The following is a 17631-nucleotide window of genomic DNA, read 5'->3' on the forward strand; positions in this document are numbered from 1 at the left end:
TAGCATGGACAAGCTCAGGGGACTAGATTAATAAGTGGCAAGTAGCTTTCATTCACACTAGTGACACTCAGTGGGATGCTAGGAGTAATTATTAATGAGAAGTTTCACTTTATGACTGGAGCTAGCTGGAGTTGCTCAGGATAGGAATTGTCTGGTGAGTGACTCACCACCTGATTCTTCAAATCTTTTCACCATCTGCAAGGCATGATCAGGAGAGTGATGGTATACATTCTACCTGTAAGAATGCAGTAAAATCAGTCCTCAAGAGATTTGACACAACCAGGTCAAAGCAGCCTGCCTAGAAACTATCCCTTCCCTCCCTCCACCGCCAGTAACTTTACAAGGTACTCAAAAGCAGGACGCACCCCACCACCAGCACCAAACACTGCTCACACGCCACCACCTAAGAGTGCAGCACAGTCATAGGAACACGGCGCCTCTAAGGTTTCCTGCAAGTAACCTGGAATGTTCTCACCCTTTGGACACATTGGATATTTGAACATGTACATTTGCGTTTGAAGTAACTAAAATGCAGTCAATGAGTTAATGAAACTTGTATGATCTTTGATTGCAGAGATAGGCTTGAAAGGATACTCAAAGCACTTTATACATTTCTGACCTCTAAGCCAATTCTTTTGTCCTCCCAATTGTTGACAGCTGAAGGCCAATCACCACTATTTGTTTTAGGATTCCTTGTTCATTCCTTTCCTCACTTTCCTCCTTTTAAGATGTCCCTTAAACATTATGTCTAACAAATCTTTTGAATATCTTTTCTAATGTCTGTTTATGTATGTCAGTGACAAATATTGTTTTAAAACCCTCCTTTGATGCATATTCAATGCTTCATTTTGATAAAGGTGCTGCTATATTGCAAATTGTTTTATGCATTGCAACAGAGGTGTAAAATGTTTTTCGGGAGTTCCTTGCTCTCTGAATTGATTGTCTAATATCTTACATATTACAATAATTCTTTTAAAGTTTTTGAGAGGTTGTTTAGGGTACAGATTTTATGAGATGATGGCAATATTGGAACTAAATAGTCATAGGTAATTAGATCTAAATGAGTGAAGCTTATTTTCATGTTTACTCCATAATGCAACTCAATATCTTGTGCATCTAGCTCTTCCCATATGCCAAGCTCTTTTGACCTCCATCTTGAGGCAGTACCACAAAAGGAGAGCTAGCTTTGATGGGCATTTTCTTCATTGCTGGTTGTGTTATATTGTTTTGAACAAGAAGGCTTTCTTCTGCTTCTACAATTGTAATTCATTGTGTGCAAAATATTTTCAGTTGTTTCTGACCAATGTGATGAATCACTATATAAATGGCAACATTTTTCTTTCTCAATTTGACCCTCTCAGTAAAATTTCTTGACTGTAGAGGTCAACCCGCAGATGCGCAATGCCACAGTTCAGACTCATCTTTCATTCACTTCTGCAAATTGTAGAGCTTTTCTTTGCATTAACTGGCATTCTTAAATGATACACTTCAGTAATAGAATGTGAAATGTTGATCAAAATGTGCAACTTCAAAATAATTTAAACATAAGGAAAATGATATGTAACATATTTCTGGAAGTTTGTTTTGTCTAGGTTGCTTTATTAAGCTTATATCAACTGAAGCTTCAGAATATAATCTGAGTTTCTCAACAGGCATGATAACATCTCTTTACTGACCTTGAAAACCTCTCAGCCATTCCCATTTGAATCTCACAGAGCTCCACAATGTTACATATTTTAATATCTTGCATGTTTTCATGATAGTTTATTAGTTCCTTCATTTTTTTATTTAAAGTTGAGTGCAATAATTGGATCGCCATACTTCTCTGGGAGTTTCATTTGTCAAGGAAACCTCGACAACTTGAATTCAGTTTCATTTCAAATCAGTATCCATTAATGGTGCAGTAGCATTATCAAACAGATTCAGAACAATTGGAGACTGTGATGTTATGTGTAGTATCTTTTGCACACTTGTATTTGTTTAAATGTGTGCTTCCTCAGCTTTTGACTTGAACTAAATTTTGTTCAGGTGAGGCTTCCTAAGGAAAAATATTTAATTGAAGATAATGACAAAATCCGGTATCTTGGCATCACTTGTTAGGAACCCAAGGGACTTAGTTGATGACATTGGACATTATTTAGTTTGCATTTTGATGAAATTCTTGGGACTTGCTCAATCCCACTCCAGGACTTGAATGCGAAAATAAAGACTGATACTCTAGTGCAGTACGGAGGAGATGATGTTGTCTGATTTGCTGTCTTTCAGAAGAGATGTTAAATTAAGGCCCTGTTGAGTTGATTAGGTGGATATTAAAAAAAAATGCATGGCACTACTTTGACAAACAGGTGAGTTATCCTGATGTCTTACCTTGCCTTTTTGAAGCAGAAATATAAGCTATCTGACCGTGTCACTTTGTTTGTAGGGGTATTGGCCGCCACATTTCCTAGATTGCAGTAGTGACTGTATTTCAAAAGCATTTCAGTAGCTCCAAGTAACATACAAATCTTTGGTCTTCTATGATGACTGTTGGATTTGTAGTGATTGTAACGAGGTCAGCCATGTGGAGCTCAGAGAATGAGTTCTTTGATTGGAGCTGTTAATCTGGTCTGATCAGAGAGCCTTCACTGACAGAAATGTAAACAGGAATGTCACAGGTTCTGCTCGCTCCGAGAGCTGGCTCTGAGGAGGCTGGATCAGTGTCAAGGACTATACACATGTAAGTAAAGGGTGACTTGGTGATGGGATATCAGCCTCTGCGAAGTTATTTCAGTGGTGATGAGAGAAAATTGCTCGCAACAGTCATCTTTGAATTGGGGTAAGCATTTATGACATTATTTGGGAAGCTTGACTCATTCAATACTGCTGTCAAAGACTCGGCCCAGTATGTGGAAAGAATGCAATTTTTTTCCCGAACAAATGACATTGAGGTCGATGAAAAGCAAAAAGTAATTTCACTGACTGCTTGTGGACCTGGAGCTTTTTCGGTTATTAAAATACTAACTTTTCCTGGGGCAGCAGATGCAAAGCCTTTCAAGAGTTGATAGTTAAGGATTATTCTGGTCCCAAGCCATCAGTAATATTCTGAGACGCTATTGGTTTTACTGGGCAGTTCATGAACCAGAGGAAGCCGTGGCAGGATTTTTGATGAGGTTAAAATGACTGGCAGAGGCATGTGATTTTGGTTTAGCCCCTAATGATCTGCTGAGAGACCATTTGATATGTGGGATTAATGATAAAGCCATGCAAGAGTGCCTATGAAGTGAAACCCAACTGGATGTTAAACAAGTGCTACAACTGGCTTTGTCATTAGAAAATGCAGCGAGTGGAGCATATGGGTTAAAGCTATGCCAATAGAAGGCTTGTTCACTTAATTGAAGGCAATTGCATAGCTTCACTCGGGACATCTCCTGAACAGGGGGACTGTAAATCAGCCCACAGCAAAACCCAGAACCGACCAAACTTTAATATTTTCTTCAGGATCTGAGCAAACCAAGGGGGAGTTGATGGCCTAGTGGTATTATCACTGGACTGTTAATCCAAAGACCTGCATAATGTTCTGGCTTGAATCCTGCTACGACAAATGGTAGAATTTGAATGAAATAAATATCTGTAATTAATATTCCAATGATAACCATAAATCTGGCTTAGCCAGTATTGCCCTCATCCCATTCATGAATTTTTTTAAAAAAGCTGTTGTATTTGCTGTTGTTACGCGACTTGAAACAGCGAAAAGATTTTGTCCTGGCAGAACTGTAACAGCTGGTTGTGATGGCATGGTGTTGTTATCGCTGGATTGTTAATCCAGAGACTCAGATAAGCTTCAGGGGACCCGGGTTTGAACCCCACCATGGCAGACGGTGGAATTTGAATTCAATAAAATATCTGGAATTAAGAACCTAATGATGACTATGGCTCCATTGTTGATTGTTAGAAAAACCCATCTGGCTCACTAATGTCCTTCAGGAAAGGAACCTGCAATCCTGACCTGATCTGGCCTACATGTGACTCCAGGCCCACAGCAAGGTGGTTGATTCTTAACTGCCCTCTGGGCAATTAGGGATGGGCAATAAATGTTGCCAAGCAGTGAAGCTCTCATCCCGTGAATGAATAAAGAGAATAAAAATGAGTGATGGGGGAAACAAAGTGGCCATTGCAACCAGAATTGAAACCTGTCTGGACTGGTGAGACCAGATCTCTGTAAAAGACAGCATTTTATTATGAAGAACGAAAGTGATTGTCCTGTGCAAAGATCGCCATCAGATACTGGCTGAACTCCTCCAGAGTCATCCAACAGTGTCCAAAATGAAAATGTTGGCAAGAAGTTATGCCTGGTGGCCAGGATTGAATGCATAAATAGCTGCATTGATGGGACAGTGCCCAGAGTGCTAACAAAGACAAAAATTACTGCAAGCAGTTCCCCACATTTGAAAGACTGGCCAGGTAGACCCTGGACTCAGTCACAAGTTGGCTGTGTTTTTGTTGCTTTTATAGGCTGAACGTTCTTAATCATTGTTATGTCCACTTAAAGTGGTTGGATGTGCAATAGAGTTCATTTGTCAAATGGGGGATGACGATAGAAAAGCTGTGAGCATCTTTTGCAATACATGGGCTCCCAGAGGTGTTGGCCACAAACAATGGCCCATCATTTACCAGCAGGGAATTTTGAGTATTTCCTAAAGTGGAATGGCATTCAGCATATAAGGACAGCATCGTACTGCCCATCATCCAATCGCCTAGCAGAAAGAGCATTCCAGACTTTCAAGGCAGGCCTGAAGAAGATAGCCTACAGCTTCACTCGATAGAAAACTGTTATGGTTCCTACTTGATTATCAGTTCATCCCTCCCACAACTAAAGGGATAGCTCCAGCAGAAATGCTAATGGGAACAAGACTTCGCACCAGGTTAAATCTAATCTTCGTGCAACTGGGGAGAGGTTGAAACAGCATCAAGAATGCCGAAGCTAATCACAATATTCTTCTATGGAGAAGAGACAGTTCACCTCAGGGGTCAAAGTTTGGTGTCAAAACCACTGTATTTGGTCCTACATGCTAAATGGCATCGTTGATGCAATGTCGGGTTCCATGACGTACAATTTTGGGGTAGATGAGGCAGTCCTGAACAAGCATGTGGACACATGAAAGTTGCAACTCACAACTAGAGCAGTGCAAAACATATCTGGCCCTTCAGAACAGCCCGAAAGGCTGTCAGAGACCAACGGGTTCTCCCCCTCCGTCGAAGAAACCTCAGAATCTGAGAGGAACATGGCAGACTCGACCCTTTTTACTGCCTGAAGAAGAGGATGAATTTCTTCCTAGACGATCCAGTAAACACCACCTGTAACCAAGGCTGAGTTGGAGGAACTGGACCTGATGCAAAAATTCCCCAGGAGAGGCTACAAGATAAAGAACAGGCCTACGTCCCCGGACTTAGAGGGGGTGGGATGTCGTAGTTGTAATGAGGTCAGCCAGGGATGAGTTCCCTAACTGGGGCTGTTAATCTGGTTACAGATGCAAACAGGAGTGTCAGAGATTCTTAGATAACAAGGTGTAGAGCTGGATGAACATAGCAAGCCAAGCAGCATCGGAGGAGCAGGAAAGCTGACGTTTCGGGTCGAGACCCTTCTTCAGAATTTTTGAAATTTTCCGAAGAAGGGTGTCGACCCAAAATGTCAGCTTCCCTGCTCCTCTGATGCTGCTTGGCCTGCTGTTTTCACCTAGCTCTATACCATGTTATCTCAGATTCTCCAGCATCTGCAGTTCCTACTATCTCTGTGTCAGAGATTCTGATCACTCTGAGAGCTGGCTGTGAGAAAGTTGGACCAGTGTCAAGTACTATGCACGTGCAAATAAAGGGTGGCTTGTTGACTGGATACCAGCTGCTGTGGAGTTATTTCAGGAGGAATGGTAAAAAAGACAAACATTACATGTAAAAAGCCAATTTGGCATCTGTTTTCTGAAGAAACAAACAATAAGCAGACTAGAAAATTACATAACTTTCTCATGATTAGAAGGAATGGACCTGATTAAGATTTAGCCTATGAGTTACAGAGGAGTTACAAAGCAGGATATAGAGATGTGACTAAGGGAGTACTCAAGATTCTAAAATATACAGGTGAGATGAACGTTAATATGTTTAAACATAGATTCTACAAATGAGTCTCAACTCAGGTAAGGGATAATAATAAGAATGGTTCAGAATTAATTAGGTTACAATTAATGCGTGAAATTGACAAAGTTTTCGAAGAAATTAGGACTGAATATCAGTGAATTCGGAAATGATTGGAATCGTATATGGTGATAAAAATGACAAATAGGTACAACAGGTATCATGGCATAAGTCGTGACGCAACCCACATGTACTGAAATGATCTTTACTGGTCTTAGACATTCCTGTTTTCTGAAGCTAGATGTATACCACGTTATAAGTATTCAGATATGCAGGTTGCATTCTTTCCAGTGGTGACTGGTTTTCCTGCACAGCATTGGATCTTGCTGGCTGTAGTTCTCTAGACTTTTTGATTTTGGGAGCTCCTTTGCAGAATTTCAAGAACTAATAGCAGATCACATTTTGCCATCCAAGTGGAAGTCGGGTACACCTCAATGATTTAAATCAAAAAATAAAATGATACACCTTTCAGTTTGGAGTTTGGCTCAGTTATGTGGGTAGAATTGATTTTAAAAGTTGAGCATGTTTTGTCAGCTCTTTTTTCCTTCTCTATTGAGCCTTTTATTGATATTGAAATAAATAACAATTTCATTATTTTCTGTGGTTGATTTTATTTTGTTAATTTGAAACCAAAAAGGGAAAGACTGGTTTTGTAGTTTAATCTTGATATTATAACAGTGGAACTACTATTTATCAGAGCAAAACTTTTGTTTTACTGTATTTGGTAAATGCATTCTAAGCATGGCTATTTGAATTCAACTGCATTTGCTTCTTAACCATAAAAGCGAACAAGTTATTTAACTTGAATTAGAACTACTGAATATACATTTGAAAAAAAGAAAATAAGAGCAGGGGCATACCATTTTGCCCTTTAAGCCTGCTCCATCATTCAATATGATAGTGGCTGATCATCCAGCTTAATACACTGTTCCCACTTCCTCCCTATGCTGTTAGGACCCTGTTCATCGGAAGAAAAATACCTAACTCCTTGAAAGCACTTTTCGGTGACAGAGAATTCTATTAGTTCACCATTCTCTTGTTGAAGAAATTTCTTTGCATCTCAGTGCCAAATGGTCTATCCCATATCCTTAAACTGTGATGCTTGGTTCTAGACTCACGGTCATCAGAAACATTGTTTCTGCATTTATGCTGTTTATTCCATTTAGATTTTTATAGGTTTTAATGAAAACCCCTGTTCCCATTCCTTTAAATTCCAGTGAGTGTAATCTTAACCAGTCCAGTTCAGTCCAAGTAAATGCTGACAGAATGCTTCCTCTCACAGGACAGTCTAGGACCAGTGGGCATAGTCTCAAAATAAAGCAGTGCAGATTTAAGACAGATGAGGAATTTTTCTCTCCAAGTTGGAAGTCTTTGGAAGTCCTCACCATAGAGCACTGTGGAAGCAGAATCATGGTGAATAGTGAAGGCTGAGATAGATTCCTGATCAGTAGGGGATCGGGGTTTGGGGAAATGCAGGAAATTAGGTGTGAGCTATGTCAGATCAGCCATGATCCTATTGATGGCGGAGCAGGCTCAAGGGGCTGAACAGCAAATTCCTGTTGTTATTTCTCACAGCTGTTAGTCTAGTCTCTTTATATGTCAGTCCCGTCTTTGGAGGACTGGTAAACCATCATTACGCTTCTGTTACATGGTAGATTGAACAGTACATCACAGGAACAGTCTCTTTGGACCGCTGTGTCTTTGCAGAACATGAAGCTGTTACAAAATAGTGTCGTCTGCCTGCACAAGGTTCATATACCTCTATTTCCTGCCTATTCATATTCGTCTAAATGCCTCTTAAATATTACTGTCATCTCTGCTTCTAACTCCTCCCCTGAGAGTGAGTTCCAGGTACCCATCACCTTTGCGTAAAAGAAAACTTGCCTCGCGCATCCCCTTTTATCTCAACTTTTTCCCTCTTGCCTTAGTGAGAGGCTCGCCAGTCAGCTTCACACAGACAGGAAGAAGAGATCACATCCAGAGTGCGACACAGCCTGAGTGAATGTATAGTTCAAGAAATTTGGAGTCAACATGGGAATAGAACCAGTACATTTTTCATTTTAAAAGTTGAAAATTCAGTTGTCTAGTAAAAAGGTTAATAAAAACAAAAATTACTTGAAGAAGCATCGCCGGACCTGAAACGTTAAATCTCCTGCCTGACCCAGCACAAGAGTGGCATCACAGGTAAATGGTATGTTCATTAGTTAGTGATAGCTACTAATTTGACGATCTATTATAGGTTAATTTCAAATTGAAGGTAGATAGGGTAAGTATTTACAGGATCGAAAGAAAAAGATCAGTGTGAAATTTTTAAAAATGAAGTTAAGAACTAAGTAATTAAAATAGAGATATAAGGCCAGGCGATGTGTTGTAAGTACATGATATGGGAGCTGTTGTGGTTCTCATTGTGGTTCATAGTGACCATATCAGGTGTTGGTTGCTTGAGGAACTTCAGCTCAGAACTGATGAGCAGGAGTCTAAACTTCGAACATTGCAACCAGTCAGGAAGAGGGAGATTTACCTGGGTGCTGTCTTTTAGGGGGCACTCATCCCATAGATTTACCATGTCGAATTCAGACTGTGGTCAGGCATAGGGGATGTTGACTGCCAGAGAGGCACGTAAAGGAATTGATAAGGTGGTGCTGAAGGAGTCTCAACACTTGATCTTAATCCATAGAACCCCTACAGGTATAGAAGCAGGCCATTCGTACTGTCCCTCTGAAGAGCCTCCCACCCAGGCCCATCCCTCAGCCTGTCCCTGTATCTCTGCATTTCCCATGGCTATCCCACCTAGCCTGCACAACCCTGGACACTATGGGGCAGTTTAGCAACACTAACCCACCTAACTGCACTTCTTCAGACTGTGGGGAAAAAACCGAAGCACTTGAAAAAAACCCACACAGACACGGGAGAGCGTACAAACTCCTTGAGGACAGTCACCTGAGGCTAGAATCGAACCCAGGTCCCTGGTGCTGTGACACAGCAGTGCTAACCATTGCGCCACCGTGCTGCCGACTTGCCTACCAGGTTTGAAGTTCTTGTTCCCTGTGTTGATGAGAGTGGGGACCGTAGAGAGAATCAGCAAACTGACCATAGCACCGTGGTACAGGGAGCCATTTAAGAGGAGACAAAAGAGAATGTAGTTATAATCTGGGATAGTATAGTCAGGAGAATAGACACTGTTCTTTGGCCTGGATCAAGAGTCCTGAAGGCTGTATTGCCTAACTGAGTTCAGAATATCTCATCCAGTCTGCAGAGGAACTTAAAGCCGAGGGGAGAGATCCAGTTGTCACGGTGCATATAGATACCAATGATATGAATAGAAGCAAGAAAGAAGTTCTGGTGAAGGAATATGAGCTAAATGAGAAAGCAGAACCAAAATCATTATCTCTGGATTATGATCTGAGCCACCAGCAAATTGGCACACTATCACCAAGATTAAACAAGTAAATGCGTTGCTCAGAAATAGGTTTGAATTCATGAAACATTGGCACCAGTACTAGGGAGAGATGGAGCTGCTTTGATGGGACTGGTTCCTCCTGAATAATGCAGAGACGAGAGTCCTGCCAAATCGCATAAGTAGGGCTGTAAACTAAACTGTGAGGGGAAATGTTTGAAAAAAAAGCAAGGATCTTCAGCAGAGCTGATGAAAGTTTCCAGAACAAGTAACAGGATAGAGATTATGAAAAGGATCAGGACTGTAACTTCAGGCACAGCAGATTAGGAGACAACTATGTGAAGGGGAGCAGTCAACAAAGGACTGACGGTTTGTACTTAAGTGCATGCAGTGTACGAAGCAAGGTAAATGAGCATGTCGTGTGGATTGAATTTGGTAGGTATAATGTTGTGGGTATCACAAAGATGTGAATGCAAGAGATCAGTGCGATTAAGTAAATATCCCAAGATACACATCCTACCAAAAGGAGAGGCAGAGGGGCAGGGTTACTGTGTTAATAAATGAAATTAAAACTATAGCAAGTAGTGATATAAAGTCAAAGACTTTGAATCTATGTGGGTGGAGTTGAGGAACCACAAAGGAAGCATCATCCTGATGGGAGCTGTGTACACCCCTCCTAGTAGTAGTCAGATTGTAGGGAAGAAAATATATCAGGAGATAGAAAAGGCATGGAAGAAAGGTATTATTATAATATTCAATGTGCAGGTGGGTTGGGAAAATCAGATTTGCCGTGGATCACCAGATAAGGCATTCATACAATGGGGCAGCACGGTTTCTCAGTGGCTAGCATTGCTACCCCCCAGTGCCAGGGACCCAGGTTCGATTCTAGCCTCAGACACCTGTCTAGGTGGATTAGCCATAATAAATTGCTCATCGTGTCCAGGGATGTGCAGGTTAGGTGGATTAACCATGGGAATTACAGGGTTGCGGGGATAGGGTAAAGGGTGAGTCTGGTTGGGATCCTCTGGAGGGTCGGTGTGGACTTGATGGGCTGAATGGCCTGCTTCCACACTGTAGGATTTCTATGCTTCCCAGATATTTTTGGACCAGCTTGTGATAGAGTCCATGAAGGAATAGGCAGTTCTGGGTTTGGTGATGTTTAGTGAGGCAAACTTCATTAGGGTGCCCAAGATGAAGGAATTTGTGTGGGCAGTGACCACAATATTACAGAATTTGCCCTTGAGAAGGCGAAAATGGAATCTGGTGCAACTGTGTTACAATTGAGTAAAGGTAACTTAAGATAAGAGGGAGGAGCTGGCTAGAGTTGATTGCAACGGGAGTCTATCAGGGAAGACGATGGAGCAGTAATGGCAGGAGTTTCTGAGGCTAATCCTGAAAGCACAGCAGAAATTCATCCCAGGGAAGAAGACGACATCTGATGGGGAGCTTGAGGCAACCATGGCTGACAAGGGAAGTCAGGGATAACATAAAAGCAAAAGAAAAAGCAGACAGTGTGGTGAAGATTAATGGTAAGTGACAATAATGAATATTCTGTATTAAAACAAAAACAAGCATGGATAACTAAAAAAGGCAGTGTGGGGAAAGAAGATGAAATATAAGAACAAACTAGTAATATAAGAGATGATTCTGGCAGTTTGTTTTATTTAGGTGGCTAAAAGGTAAGAGAAGCAAGAGTGGACATTGGACCACTGGAAAATGAGCTTGGAGAAGTACTGGGAATAAAAAAATGGTAGAAGAACTTGATACGTACTTTAAACCGTGTTCACAGTGGTAGATATCAGCAGCTTGCCAGAACAGTGCCAGTCAGTGAGCAGAGGTGAGTGTTGTAGCCATTACTAAGGGAAAGGTGCTGGGGAAGCTGAAAGGTCCGAAGGTGGATATATCACTCGGACCAGCTGGATCCCAGAAAAAGATAGCTAAGGTATTGGTGGTGATCTTTCAGGAATCACTGGAGTCAGGGTCCTAGAGGACTGGAAAAATAACAAATGTACCTCCCTGTCTAAGAAGGGAGGGAAGCAGAAGATAGGAAACTCTAGACCAGTTTGTCAGACCTTAGTCATTGGTAAGATTTTAGAGTCCATTATTAAAGATGAGATTGTGGAGTGCTTGGAAGTGCATGGTAAAATCAAGTAGAGTAAGCACAACTTCATCAAGGGAGGATTGTGCCTGACGAATCTGTTAGAGTTCTTTGAGGAGAAACCTGTGTTTTGATCTGAAATACTTGGTCCATGAAAATATATGCAATGATTTATTTGATTTGATTTCATTTATTTTCGCGTGACTCTGAGTACAGGAAGAACTTTATTTGTGAGCAGTACAGGCAGATCATCGTAGCAAGGGCATACAGATCATAAGGTGTAAAGAAAAGCTTTGACGTAGTAAGGCATACAGATTACATCGCACAGGACGTGCGCTAGGCAAGATGAGCATTATTTGAAGTTAGAAAGTCCATTTGTCAGTCTGATAACGTCACGTTCTTCCTTGCTGTTTGTATGTTCAAGCTTCTGTATCTTCTGCCCGACGGAAGAGATTGTAGGAGAGTATTACCGGAATAGGATGGGTCTTTGATGAAGTTCACAGCCTTCCTGTGGCAATGAAACCTGTAAATGAATGGGAAATGCTAGTCAGATATTCTGTGTGTTGTGGTTGGCTGCCTTTAGGAGACAAGAAACTTCTCAAACTTATCCTGAAAATTAAATGGGTTCAGGAAGAAGGAAGGATCGAATGTTATAGAATATGAGACACTCACCTGGACTCACTGTGTGAACACTGGCTACAAGAATAGGTCAAAAGGTACTGTGGCAAGTAACTCCCATCCTGAATCCCCAAATCTACAAGGCACAAGTCAGATGTGTGATGCAGTACTCTCCACTTGCCTGGATGGGTGCAATTCCAACAACGTAAAGATGCTTGAACACCATCCGGGACAAAGCAGCCCACTAGTTCGTCACCACATCAATAAGTATCTGATCCCACCAGGCTCAGTAGCAGCTGAGTGTACTGTCTGTATGATGCACTGCAGAAATTTACAAAAGATCCCCAGTCAGCACCATACAAACCCCCACCCACTTCCATTAAGGAGGCTAAGGGCAGCAGATACATGGGAACACCACCACCTGCAAGTTCCCCTCCAAGCCACTCCACATCCTGAATGATATTACCATTCCTTAAGTGTTGCTAAGTCAAAATCCTGGAATTTACTCCCTGAAGGCATTGTGGGTCAACCTACAGCACATGGACTGCAGCAGTTTCAGAAGGCAGCTCACTGCCACCTTCTCAAGGACAAGTAGGGACAGGCGAGAAGTGTTGACCAGCCAGTGACACCAATGTCCATGTGAATAAAGAAAATCAATTTTTATTATTTCATTGTTTTATCTAAATTCAAGATTACTAAGCAACAGCTTAGGGAAAGAAATAGTCGATGGACTAAAATACAGTGAAATTGAGCCTGTCTATGACAGGCTTGAACATTTTAATTAGTAATGCTGTTCCAAGCATGATTGTATGTTTGTTTGTGGGTGCATTGTGTAAATTTCACTAACTTTTAGCCTTTTTGGGAGCATGCAGAATTCTTCTGCTTAAGGTAGCTCAGAAGACTGGAATATATAGGAGCAATTCACAGTAGTGCCATCTTTCCACTGAAACTAATAGAATGATTGCTCTTGCATCCAGTTAAATGTTCTGTGAAATGTGTATATTTGTGTGATGTAAGAGAAATTTAATAGCTATATCTTCACTATTGTAGCATTTGTGAATTTTATGCTCCACTTAATTCCTAATAAAGCACAGGTGTTTGTTAGGGGGATATGCATTTGTGTCATTGTCATTAATTTTACTTTGGAAATAGCAAATGCAAGAATAGTATGGGACTTCTGGTGCACATGTTCCCGTATAAATAAGGGAGAAGAATGCTCCTCACCTTGATTATTTAGCAGGACTGGATAATACAATGTTGATTTAAAATGTCTTGTTCTACTATTTCATTTTTTTAAGAACTGACCTAAGCTTAAGGAACAGTTACAGGTCTATTCATTCAACCTGCTGCATTGCACAGAAATTCAGAAACAAAGCAGGTCAACCACCTCTTGATTACAACCTCAAGCAAAGCACAGGAATGGAATATCTGATTGACTTAAGCCTGTGAGAAATTTGGAAACTAAATGGAGGAAGAAAAAAATAAATTAAGCTCATTTTTTAGCCTCTTGGGTGTTCAGTCGAATTTTATGGAGTCAGCTCTTTGTTTTAAGAATAGTCAGTTCAGTAAAGTGAGAAATGCACAGGAAAAATAAAACTGATAGATTGAGGTAATGTGTTCTCAAAATGTTCAGTTTTTTTATAAAATTAATCACTTGCAGAATAATGATTCTGAAAGGGATTGTCAAAAAAGTCATTACCTAAAATACATTACTTATCAATTATTTTGACTTTATTGATAGGTGTAACTAAAATGGAACTGTTTCAGTAAATCTTAAGATCACAAAATCTATTTAGCCTCTGGTAAGAGATCAATAGATATTCTAACTCACAAAGAATCAAGGAATATGGGAGTCATGTGGGCAGGCGGAGTTGAGGTTGAAATTCAGTCAGTATCTTAGTGAGTTGAGAAGCAATCTTGAGGGGCCAGATTGCCAGCTCCTGCTCCTGTCTCATATATTCTAAGACTTATTAATTGTCTTGTAATAACTATGTGTTTGTAGAAATTTTCGCAACACTCTTCACTGAACTCATATGTTCAGCGTATATTCAGAAGTCAGGCACACTAGACTCTATGAATGATGTTTTCAGTAGTTTAAAGATTGTGCAAGCTGAATCTAGTACAGGCATAATTATTCGTCTTTGTTCCTATGTACCATGTAGGTTCAGTAATTTTAAAAATTTAAAGTGCCACAATTATTACATGTTTTTGAATGATGTTGAAAAGCGTATGTTGGCAATTGCATTGTGAAGTAATGGCAATGCAAATTCTGACAGATTAAAATTCAAGTAATTCATATGTTCATATGTGGACCTTTGAGTCTTCACCCTGAGTTCCCAAATTACTTCCTAAACTTTGAGATTTAATATTCTTTTGCAAGATTTTTTTTTAGAATATTGGAAATAACCAAACTGACCTGTGCATATTAAACTATTCACTGTGTGTACTAATGGCATTATGTTTGAAAAGGTAGTCACTTCTGCTTTAATGAAACCTGAGAAACCACACCATTGCCATTCAGAAGTGTTTTTAAATAATGAAGGATTTATGCAGTATTGAATATCTATTACTGAATAAAGTTAATTTTGTCAGACTAATTGTTGTTAATACAACCGGATTAGGTTTGGTATTTGTAATGTCTTTGGTACAGGTTTTCACAGGATGAATGTTACCTGGATTGTAATTTATGATCTCTTCACTTAATGTTAGTTTGTAAATAACTCTAGCAGGCTCTACTTATAGTTGATAATTAAGATGTACTTAAAAACTCCATATTAATTGTCACATACAAAAAAGGACAGCATCTTATAACAGAGAATGTTTTCCACAGCAATAAAATGGTGGCAACATTTCAAATTATACGGTTTCTGTTGACATACCATACCATTTTAGTTACTTTAAAATGAAACTCCAATCTGCCACTTAATAAATACGAATTCAACAATTAATAAGATGAACAAACCATATTTATTTCTGACCTGTGCATATTGTTTCATTTTAACATGCATTTCACATTAAAATAAGGCTAATTTGTCCAACTTGAAACTTGGTAGGAAAAGAAAACCATTAGCAGTTGATGCACAATGGGCTGGTGGCCTGTTCTGCCAGTGCATCTCTGTAAAATGACATGGGTGGTGTAATATTAAATCCAATATAACTTAAACCTTTCTTTTTATGTTGTGATTCTTTCAGTACAAACTGTACTGTAGAAACTTGTTTTCTTCACCTGTTGGGAAATTTGTACGTGGACTTTGCAAACAAAGAGTTATGATTGTGCACAAAATAATAACACCAAAGGGTACAGAAACAATGATGCCTTAGCAGATAACTGCATCAGTGATTTGTTCCAAATAATTTTGCCGTCAACCAGCCTGTGCTGTGCTTTAAATACAACAAGGGTACTCACCCATGAGCTCAGCTGTAACACCATATACATGTATGTATGCATATATATATTTTTTTCTTTTCCCTCTCGTGCATTCACGCTATACCTGACTGCAGAGCCTATGTTTTTGTTGTTCAGACAAGCTGGATGGATTGAGAAGCAGCAATAAACGGAAGCGAGGTTGGCATGACAGCATTGCACATCGACTGGAGGATTACCTTCAGCTTCCTGATGACTATAATACACGTTCTTCAGAACCTGGAAAGAAACGGGTAAGAAAATATTTCTCATTTTATCTGCGTTTGCTTCATATTGTTGGTTTAACTTGTAAATTTGCTTAGAACATTATGGATTGGTAAAAGAAATTAAATAAGTTATCAAATTAGACTTGTTACAGAATTTTGCAAATATTTGTCGAGTATCAAACGTACTTCAATGCAAAACCTTCCCTCAAAACAAATTAATGCTGTGAAATTATACCATGAAATAACACAGTCTGTTGCTAAGTTCTCCCCGATCCTTACTCTCACAAGTCCCATTCTGGCCGAACAGAACCTGCAACAAAGCTGAAGCGGAAAACTATCAGAGTGAGAATTCAGACTAGTAATTATTCACTGATTACATTGTCATTGTATTGGTGTGCTAATGCAGTGTGCTGCTGCATTGAGTACTAAAAAATGTTTAACTGCTTTGAGTTTAAGTTATGCATTTTACACTGACTGGAAACATTCTCAAGGTATAGCAAAGTCAGATGAGAACTGCATGAAATAGTTAATGTACATGCAGAGACCAATTAAGAGAATCAAAGGGAAGGACCCTAACTAGCCTTTTAAACAAAAACTCATTTCGTGAACTGGTGAAATTTGCACCTTCAAATAAGAAAGTGATTATTTGTTGCGGAATGAAATCAGACCTGAATCTGTACAAAAACTAGAATCAGCATAACATTCTCAAATAATTTGAAAATAGGGAGGAGAATCCATCTACAATTGTTTAATCAGCAGCTGACCATTAATTGAAGTGTTAATTCACATCAAATTAAAGTTGTAGAATTCAGGGAATGACCAGGCCAACAAAATTTAAGACCTTGAGCTATTCTTTTAAGGTCGTTGCTATTAATATATATCAACACCAACCCCAGGGTTCTCTGCATTTGAACCAACTGTGGGATTTGACAAATGTAGCTAAAATGCTATTGTTTTGTTGTATTCATTTGGAATATCCTGCTGTTAAGCTGTGGCATATATAGTTTCATTTTGGACCAGGAAGCTCATTCCTGTAACCCATTTACTTTAACCAAAATAGATTGCTGCTTGATTGTAAGTCTATGTATTTAAAAATAAAATATACTATTAATAAACTGATAGGATAAGATTCAGATCCATGTATGTTTCTGCACCGAATTTCTGATTGCTTTGAAAAGCAATATGATTAAGATTGGCATGGAGGGAAAATGTATGTATTTGAACTTACCCCAATCTACTTTAGGTGAGATGGGCAGACTTGGAAGTGGAGAAGGATGCTGAGCGAAAACGAGCCATAGGATTTGTGGTTGGACAAACAGATTGGGAGAAAATAACAGATGAAAAGGGTGAATTAGCCCAGAGAGCATTGAACCGCACTAAATATTTCTAAGAAAAATAATTCAACTGTTTTTACAGTGAGGTAAGCAATAAAACAAAGTTGCAGTTTTTAAATTTTGCCAGAAGGTTTAGTAAAATATCTATTTTCTGCATTATGTTTCAGACAGTTTGACTGTATGCCTCGTATATCCAAGATATCAGTTGCAGGCTTCCAGGGCAGGTTTTGTCATTTTAGTTCTAAATCAAAACTGAAATGACCAGTCATCATTATTTTTGGAGAAAAAGGCTTTTATCACTGCATGCAGTTGCTTTTGAACTTGGAACAGGGAACAAAATACCATTTTCACTGTGCTGGATTTATGTGGATGATGCTGGAGGAAACCAT

The 17631-nt window shown here is 39.6% G+C and overlaps 1 protein-coding gene across 2 annotated transcripts in view; it reads left to right on the forward strand.

Annotated features, from left to right (window-relative positions):
- Positions 1-17631, forward strand: part of LOC125455528 (YLP motif-containing protein 1-like) — a 158131-nt gene that overhangs the window by 112396 nt on the left and 28104 nt on the right. The window contains exons 20-21 of one of the 2 annotated variants that reach the window (XM_059649041.1): positions 15802-15935; positions 17152-17328. The exons of the other annotated variant lie outside the window; for it this stretch is intronic. Coding sequence (XP_059505024.1) covers positions 15802-15935; positions 17152-17298 — 281 coding nt within the window. The 3' untranslated portion in view covers positions 17299-17328. The remainder of the gene's footprint in view (positions 1-15801; positions 15936-17151; positions 17329-17631) is intronic. 2 annotated transcript variants of the gene reach the window in all.

The sequence above is a fragment of the Stegostoma tigrinum genome, chromosome 10 (genome assembly GCF_030684315.1).
Source record: "Stegostoma tigrinum isolate sSteTig4 chromosome 10, sSteTig4.hap1, whole genome shotgun sequence".
Classification (NCBI taxonomy): Eukaryota; Metazoa; Chordata; class Chondrichthyes; order Orectolobiformes; family Stegostomatidae; genus Stegostoma; species Stegostoma tigrinum.